At 31.5% G+C, this 9,781-nt stretch overlaps 2 protein-coding genes across 2 annotated transcripts; both read right to left on the reverse strand.

Annotated features, from left to right (window-relative positions):
* Positions 1–4,661: 4,661 nt before the first annotated feature.
* Positions 4,662–6,132, reverse strand: PCB2 (NAD(P)-binding Rossmann-fold superfamily protein). The gene has a single exon (XM_079029697.1). The coding sequence runs from the start codon at positions 6,115–6,117 to the stop codon at positions 4,780–4,782; it is 1,338 nt and encodes a 445-aa protein (XP_078885823.1). The 5' UTR covers positions 6,118–6,132; the 3' UTR covers positions 4,662–4,779.
* A 427-nt stretch (positions 6,133–6,559) lies between these two features.
* LOC145091877 (E3 ubiquitin-protein ligase MIEL1-like) lies at positions 6,560–8,876 on the reverse strand. The gene is made up of 12 exons (XM_079029698.1): positions 8,719–8,876; positions 8,533–8,620; positions 8,245–8,301; positions 8,095–8,127; positions 7,929–8,006; positions 7,798–7,841; positions 7,632–7,672; positions 7,452–7,534; positions 7,271–7,362; positions 7,116–7,185; positions 6,975–7,016; positions 6,560–6,891 (listed from the first exon to the last, which is right to left on the reverse strand). Exons 1-12 carry the CDS (start codon positions 8,751–8,753, stop codon positions 6,763–6,765), a joined length of 792 nt encoding a protein of 263 aa, XP_078885824.1. The 5' UTR covers positions 8,754–8,876; the 3' UTR covers positions 6,560–6,762.
* Positions 8,877–9,781: the final 905 nt, after the last annotated feature.

Here is a 9,781-nt window from a genome sequence, read left to right on the forward strand (position 1 = left end):
AGAAAATATATGTTTTGAATATTGTAATTTAGTTTATATATAATTACACTTTAGGTTTGATATTTATTTAACCTTATTAACCAACTTATAATAATTATTAGAAAGAAATTGAAAAGTTATGGGAGTTTCAAATGAATGTGGTGAAAGGAAAAAATACATGGGAGTTTCAAATGAATGTGGTTCAAGAAAAAATGCAAGCTTTATAAGTATACTAGGCGAATGCCCGCGCGTTGCGCAAAAACACATATATAGTTGAAGTCTTTACAAATATATGTTTTCTTTTTAAATATAACAATAACATTGTTGTTAAATTTGATATAATAATTTTTATACTAAATTCATACAATATATTGATTATTTTGAATTATATGATAATATATACATCTATTATAATTTCATAATCTCACTCGTTTGAATGACTTATACTCGTGAGTTACACATGGATAAAATTGAATATAATATATGGTTTAATGTTGTTTATAGTTGTTATTATTAATTAATTTTTTTAGTTTTATTTGCGTAATGTTTTAATTTCTATCATTATAATTATTTAAAACATCAAACATTACTTTTTGATTTTAAAGGTAACAATATAATCATTTTTATAGAGTTATTTTTAACTATTGTTATTGTAAATTATTTTAAGCTACTTATTTGGAAACTTTAACAATTATAAAAATTCATTTAGGAAATATTTTAGTTAAATTGAGATTGCAATTTAGTTTTTTTGAATTTATCACTATAATTTATAAATTTTAACTATTTACAAAATATTATTTGGTTTTTTTAGTGGAATTGAAATTTATATTTAAGTTGACATTATAATGCACAGAAACACCTATATAGTTGAAGTATATACAAATATATGTTTTCTTAAAATATAACAATAACGTTGTTGTTAAATTTGATATAATAATTCGTATACTAAATTGATATAATATATAGATTATTTTGAATTATATGATAATATAAACATCTATTATAGCTATATAATCTCAATCATTTGAATGATTTCTACCCGCGACTTACACATGAATAAAATTAAGTATAATTTATGGTTTAATATTATTTATAGTTGTTATTATCGTTACCTAATTTTTTAAATTTATTTGCTTAATGTTTTAATTACTATCATTATAATTATTTAAAATATCAAACATTATTTTTTGATTTTAAAGGTAACAATATAATCATTTATATAGAGTTCTTTTTAACTATTGTTATTGTAATCTATTTTAAGCTAATTATTTGAAATTTTTTAACGATTATAAAAATATAATTACAAAATATTTTAGTTAATTTGAGATTACAATTTAGTTTTTACATTTATCACTATAATTTATTAATTTTAACTATTTACAAAATATTATTTAGTTTTTTTAAGTGGAGCTGAAATTTATATTTAAGTTGACATTTATATTTATGCTCACAATTTAAGTATTTTGTCCAAATTATTCAAAATTTATAGTTTTAAACTGATAATGGTTTAAATTTAACATCATATTAAATATAATAAATTAAGTATAATATGTTAAAAGTTAAAGACATAACTTTATAAGTAAAAACAAAAATATTATTTTAAAATTGAAATTTAGTTTATTTAATTTTATTAACCAACTTATAATCATTATTAGAAAGGCACAACAATTTATCACTTTTAACTATTTAGAAAATATTCTTTGGGTTGTTTAAGTTAAACTAAAAGCTATATTTAAGTTGACCATGTAATGTTATATTTAAATTATTAATTTAAGTATTTATACAAATTGTTCCAAAATTGTATCTTTAAAATGATAATGGTTTACATCCAACAATATTTTAAAAGTAATAAATTAAGTATAATATGTTATAAGTTAAAAAACATAACTTTATTAGTAGAAGTAAATATATTATTTTAATATTGAAATTTAGTTTATACATGATTACATTTTAGGTTTGATATTTATTTAACCTAATTAACCAAATTATAATTATTATTAGAAAGAAATTGAAAAGTCATGGAAGTTTCAAATGAATGTGGTGAAAAGAAAAATAGATAGGAGTTTCAAATGAATGTGGTGCAAGGAAAAATGCTTCCTTTATAAGTATATAATGATAATGACAAGGTCCAACCTTAGTCTACACACTAGATCCATCAATCTTAACCTAAAATCAACCTAGTTCAACAAGTCAAAGGTCAATAGCCCAAAATTATCGCAACGAATCTCACATTGTGGCCTTCGATTGGCTACACCGTAGTAGCATAAGGACGAAACAATCAAGTCCTTTGCCAGTCGCCACGCCGTGACAGCCTAAGGCCACGCCGTGGGGATTGGTCTGAAGAGCTTACCATATTTAACTGTTTTCCAACAACTCCAAGAAAGCTCAGATCTGATCCTCCCCACAGTCTTGATGGATAAAGTTTCCAACTTAATCCATTAAGACACCTCTATAAGTCAAGATCTCAAACCCTAAGTCCTTAAAGGCAACTCAAGGGATGCAAACACCCATTAAGCACTTAATTATTAGAGTTATTCCTCTAAAGTTTCCAGAAGGGTTTCTTACACCTAATGGACCATAAAAACCGTAGCTTTATGGACATGCATGTCCCTTCCATTTTAGGTCAAAAACATGGCAAATATGTACTCAAAGCTTGTGTATGGGATCAAAATTCCAAAGATCCTCAGATCTGGAACATATAACACTAAGATGACCACAAGGATCCATAAAGTTGCCAACTTTATAGAATCCAACCTTCCAAACTTCCAAACCAAGATGATTATGGGACAAAAGGTCTAGATCTTGAAGCAAGTAACAAAAAGATTGGATCTTGGACACTTATAAGGGTTCATAAAATGCACAAGAGAATGAGGATGAGGCTTGCTTGCTAGATTAACACATTAAAACAAATCTTCTTCTTCTTCAAGCCAATAAAAGTACCAAAATGAACCAAACTCTCAAAAGGAGGCTAGGGTTTTGAGGTAGAGGGTTGGAGGCTGAAGTGGATGCCCTAATCCTCTTGAAATGTTGCTTGAATATGGGAGGAAACCCTAAAATTACAGGCTTGGGCCAGAATAGCTATCACGCCGTGACACTCAGCAAAACACACGATCCATATATTTTGTGCCACGTCGTGGCATAGAGCTTCTCCCAAAACTCAATCTTTGGCCCTTGATAAATAGCAAGCTAAACCAATCTGGAACATGGACGTTACAAAAGAATAAATAATAGAAGAATGTTTCCTTTCACCTCAACTTCCATCTCTTTCCACCCCACCACCATCTTCTTCCACACCAAAAATGATATACATATATCACGAGGCCACAAGAAGTTTGTAGGAAAAAAGAAAGGACAAAAAAATAAAGATCATTGGACATGCCCTTTCGTTCTAAGTACCTTGAAACACCACGACCGCGACACCAGAGATGGTAGCCACCTAGCCATAAACCAACCTCACGATTCCATACCTTACGACCTCATTATACAAAATATTATATTTTTTACTGGTTTTAACATGTAATCATAGTGACTTGGTAAAGTCTCCACGTCAGCATCCACATGGCTCTGTAAATTATTTCCGACTTTTTAAAATCTAAAACAAAATGATTTCACATTTTAATTTAATATGTCATTTGAAAAACAATTAATAGGGTTTTATTTAAATATATTTAATTTGGGTTCACGAGGGAGCAAAATAAATAGATGTTTGTTGTTTTGTGTGTGCGATCATGAGCGAGCAAAATAGAGAAACCATCTTGACTTCTATGTATGTATGTGTGTTTGATATGTATTCAGAATAATATGTAAATAACAAGAAATATGATAGATATTGCTAGTTGTATATGTGAAACATATTCTTATGGCTCGTTTGGTAAAACATGTGGAAGATGTGTTGAGTAACTCATTGAATCGTGTTCGAATCTTGAGAGCTTCATTCGGATCTTCAAAAGGACCTGGAGAACTTTGCAACATTTGAATTCCTAACTAGCTGAAGAACATTTTTCAGTAGAGATGTGAGCACAAACTATATGAAATGGTCAAAACGTTCCATACATGCAAAACAAAGGAAGGTCAATTTGTTGGCACTCATATTTTGAAGATGAAGAGATACATTGACAAACTTTAGAGACTAGGATCTCCTATGACACAAAATTGATAGTTGTGCTAAATAGTTTGCCTAAGTTATATAACCACTTTATTACGAACTATAATACGAATAATAGGAAAGTGAATCTCAAAGTTACATTCGATGCTTAAAATTGTCGAGAAGAACATTCTTAATCCCTCCTTGGTGCTAATGATTATGGAATGCCAAGTAAAGAAGAAATATCATAGAAAGGGAAGAGGCAAAGGCAAGGGAGTTGCCCAAAAAGTTGTTGCTCCAACAAAAAAAAAACACTCTACAAAGGATGTTGATTGCTATCATTATAGTGAGAAAGAGCATTGGATGATGAAATGTATTTTACATTTTTCAAGAAAAATTATAGATATCAGCTGTTGGCATATGTTGTTATGTGTAGGAAGGAAAAAGAGTAAATGGAATATGATGATGAACTGGAAGCTACCAATTGGATCGCTGAGTTTATCACTTAAATTAGAATTAAATTTCCAGTTTCCAATGTTTGACATATTATCTGTATTATCATTTCTCCAAAACAATACTTATCTCAGACATCACTTGATGAAAAAAACAGGGCTAAGATGATTACTATGAATTAACCTCATATATGCACAAATGGCATAAAATTTACAATAACCACATACATACCTTGAACACATTCAATCATAAACTCAAAACTTTCAAAAAATTATTTGCTCTCCAAGTTCTTGTCCAGCCATCCCTTCTTCAAGCACCCTTTTAAAGAAATCTTCCAATGTATCTTCCCCATAACTCGGTGTTTCCTCAGCCTTGTATTCCTTAGTTTCAGGATCATAAACCAACATACTTTCAGCTGCATAATACCTCCCTATCTTCCCAAATTCCGCTACATCTTCCATTGAAGGAAATATCTTCACAAGAAAATCAAGAACCCCAATGGCAAAATCCATAATCTCAATCGGGACTTTAATAAAATTAGGTTTCTTTCCCGCGAGTTTAAACAACATCTCCCCTTGCTCCAATGGCGTCAACGCCTTCCCAGGTCCACCAATTGGCAAAATCTGGTTAATTTTATCAGTACTTAACACACAATCTGCTATAAACGAAGCCAAATCAGGCTCGCTAATCGGCTTACAAGCACATAATTTCCCATCGCCAAACATCACATATGGCTTCCCGTCTTTCACAAGCTCAACCTGCCCTCCTAAACTCTTGAAGAAAGCTGTTGGCCGAACAATGCTGTAACTAAAATCATCATCGTTTTCAGCCTCTTTGATCAATTCCGATTCGAATTTCAACTTTGCTCGTTGGAATTCGAGAAGGGGTTTTTGTACACAGATTGCAGATAACAGAACAAAATGTTTAGCCCCAAAAGTCCTACCGGCTAAAAGACTGTTCTTGGTGGCTTCGTAATCGATTTTCCATGAATCTTTAACACCTCCAGATCGACTAGCGAGACAAGATACGACAACATCAATCGAAACCCCCAAATTTTGTAGACTTTGTTGTAAACTATCCAATTGGGTAACATCTGAAAAGCAAACATTAGCTCCATTTAACTTGTTCAAGGTCTCCTCTTTGCTATTCTTACCTTTGATTCCACTTTTTTCTCTGCAAACTGCAATCACATTGAACCCTCTATTAACCAGTTCTTTAACCACAAAATTTCCGATATATCCAGTTGAACCCACGACTAACACATTGATGTCTTTGGGGGGTTTGTCTCGAAATGAAGATTTAGGAGGCGATTCAAGAGCTGTGGGAGTTGAAGCAGTTGCAACAATGTGTCTTTTTGTATTGAACACGGAGGTTTTGGATAGACGTGAAAGAAGAAATGAAAATGGTGATGAATTCACTTGAATTTTATTTGGGTAATGAGAGGATAAAAGATTCTTGAAGGTTGAAGATGAAGAACTGAGTGTGATACCGTAGAAGGAGGCACAAGTGGACATGATTAAATTTCGAGGTTGATGAATGCAAGATGCAGGAGTGATGGAAATGAATGGGGATTTTTTGAGGAAACATTTGCTTTTATCCATTTTGGCTTTTCCTATCAAAAACGAATCCAAATGATTGGCTGGCGTTTAGTCTTCTATTTTCCCACGAAAGGCCCGCTTTAATAGCCCACCGAGCCCTCTCTTTTATATAACTCTTCCAAATTATTGTTTCCTCCTTTTAAGAATAAAATAACGTAAAAAATTTAAAATGTTTTATACGGTGTTCATCGACATAGAAAAAACTTATGAACATCATACTTTAAAATTGCTATAACTTGAAAAAATTCTCAAGATACAAGATTGTAAAACCTAAAACATATGTTCTTTAACAAAACATTATAACATCAACCTCACCCAAAATCTATTGCTTAGTTAATCATAATAATTCATACCACAAGTGACAAGTAGTTGTTGGGTTATAAACTGAAACGCAAGTATATATGCATTCATTATATATGAAAAAGAAACCAAACATGTGTACAAATGAATAAAACCAGTTAAATAGTCATTTAACTGGGACTATAAATCAATCAATCCACACACAACACAAGTGAAGTGGTGAAAGAATTACATCAAATTTAACAATTAAAAACACCAATTTATGGTGAATGTCTTCATTAAATTAGTGCAACAAATGAAATGAAGAAGCAGTTTTGATGATTTCCACTTTGCCACAATCATTCATTTTCATTCTTGAGGAAGAACAGGAGGAGAAATGGTGCGAGTATTATAAGAATTGCAGTGCAAACATTTCTGCCCCATTATGTGGAACAAAACTTCCGAAGTATCATTGCAGTCATTACATAAGATCCAAACCTGCAATATTCACATTTCTTCATTCACTTCTACTGTTTCAATCTCTTCAAGATTCAAAATTCAAGAAACTCATAATATAATACCTTCTTTTGTCTGTAATCTTCAGGCATCACTGTAGCTTCAATCTGAGAAACACAAAACAAACCAACTTATATAAACAAAAGATGATCAAGAATTTGTTGTTTAAAATTAAAATTTCACAATCACAGATTCAATAGCTGCACCTCTTCATCTAGTCTCTTCCACATCATAGACATATCCATTACTGATTTTGAGCATATGGGACAAGAGTATCTGTAATAAGAAAAATATTGAAATTTAACTAAAGTTCACAAGATTTGGAAATGAACCAATCCAAGAGAAGTTTAGATTGACTTACTTATTACGCTTAATCATCTCATTACAGCATTCTGAGTGCATTGTGTGCCCACATTTCATCACAGTTGTGTCTTTTAGCGAGTCGAAAAGGTACTGTAAATGGGAGTGTTAAAACTTGAAAGTTTTTTCAGAAAATAATAATGGTGACAAATATATAAAGGGGGAAATGAAAAGGGAAAAACCTCATAACATATAGGACAGTGATGCCGCATAGAGTTTTCAACACATGAATGATTATTGAGTAGACTTAGAGAATAGCAAGATCCTGAGAATCCATATAAACCGGTAAAATAACAACAGTGAATAATGAATTGATTGAATCCTATTACAGAAGTACACAAGGCATTGATGATGATGCATACCACACTTCTTGCAATGAAAGTATTTCTCACGACCACCAACTCTGGACAAAAAAATGGTTTGGAAGGTGAATGAGAAATAAAGAAAAGATAAAATTAATTTGGAAAACATGTTAATAGGATGGATTCAAGAAAGATATGATCTTCTTTCACAAAGCTCACTGCTGACCTGCAGATCCCACATTCGTTGCAGTGAAACTGCCCCTTGTCAGTCTGCAATGAGAATATTATAATCAGAGAAATCGAGACTTATAGTGATTGAATTTGAGAAGGATGTATGAATCGGCTTATAATTTGTACATCATCATCATAGAATTTGCAAATTTCACAAAAGTATTCCCCCATATTGACTCCACAGTTTGTGCAGACTCGAGCAACCTGATAGACAATACAGCAATCATAAATACAGTAAAAAAAGAGAAGAAAACTCAAGCAATCGGTTTCAATTTGGGTCACTGAAATATACCGGCTGCTCAGTGTCACAAACCGAACATATAACCTGCAACAAACATGAATCTCGTCACAATATGAAGGCATACATAAAATTCATAAATATGCAAATTTTCGAGTCTTGATTAAGCACTAATTAAGAGGAAACTTGAGGTCTGAAACGTACATGCTTTACATCATATCGAACAAGGTCATGCCGATCGGATGGGCTGTTCAGCATGTTCTGTATAAGTAAGCGCAACATAATTAGGAATTATCCAAGCAATATACAGCAGATCTAAGAAGCTTAACTGATTTAAGTACAACAGAATTAGGTCAGAAACGATGAACGCAATTAATAACTCGATTAACGACATTACCGGGGATGAACAACAATCGAACTGAACGGAAAGCTGAGAGAGAGAGAGAGAGAGAGAGAGAGAGAGAGAGAGAGAGAGAGAGATGGAATTAGTACCGTAGCCTCATTGTGACAATGACGACAACCAAAAATCTCGTTGCAACAGGGAGCACGAATCATACATCGTCTACGATAGTGCTTGCATCTAACAAAATCAATACATTGAAGAACTTAATCAGTGGAATCAACATCTGAAGTATATTATAAGCAGGAAGAAAGAGCGTCGAGACTCGAGAGTAATACCCATAACCCATCTTCCCATAATCCAGGCGTTCCATTGGGAAGTAGAGATTGGATTTGCGAAGATGGTGATTTATTATCGCATCTTCCAAATCTACACTCTTAATACGCGCAAATTGCAACCAGTCCTTTATATTTCCATTTTTGGAAATATATTATTAAAATTATACTTTAATCAATCATAAAGTTCCAACTATTATCAAGTGGGTTTTTTATGGTAAGTTATCGCTACTTTAATTCTTGACGAATGACGAATTTATAATATATAAATTATATTATAATTTTGAAAATGAAATGTAACTGCAAGGGACATTTCATGTAATTGTAATTTTCCTTTTCAATAATTTTGAAAAAAATCAATAAATCATAATAAAGAATTTTATTATTTCTGTTAATATTATATAAATACAATTATGATACTTCTATAGTTTTCTAGTGGACTACATGAAAGAAACCATAATGTATTTATATTTTTTTGTAATTATATTATCATAAAACAGACTTAATAATAACCAAATACTCCTATATAAGATGATTTTAATAAGACAAAATTTATAAATAAGTACTTGTTTCTAAATAATTGAAGTTCCAAAAAAAAAATCTGTGCCTTGCCATAATCGGAAAGGTGTGGTTCTTTGAAAAAAGTTGTGGCGTGAAGGAGACTGGATAAGAAGGCGACTGACTCAACATGGGTCCCACTAACCGCGTCACCAAGCCAATAAGATAAAAGCTGAAGTCAATGAACAATAGGTTATTTGGATTTTATTTTTATTTTTATTTTTTCTTTTCATATCCGATGGTTTCTATAATTTTTGTCGTTTGATGCATTTAATTGATGTAAAACGTTTTTTTGTATAATACATGGGTCTTTAATATTGTATGTTAGGTATCAGACAATAATTAATTAGGACTGAACCTGGTTGAAGTAGTTTTGCATAAAATTAAAAACAAACCGGAAGCACTAATACTTAACGGTTTTAGACTTTAAATTTAAGTTCAATATTTATTTTAGAAAGAGCACCTCATGATCATGATTTTCTGCTAACTATCCATATTGATGGCATCG

The sequence above is a fragment of the Lactuca serriola genome, chromosome 3 (assembly GCF_051521515.1).
Source record: "Lactuca serriola cultivar US96UC23 chromosome 3, Lser_US96UC23_V15, whole genome shotgun sequence".
NCBI lineage: Eukaryota > Viridiplantae > Streptophyta > Magnoliopsida > Asterales > Asteraceae > Lactuca > Lactuca serriola.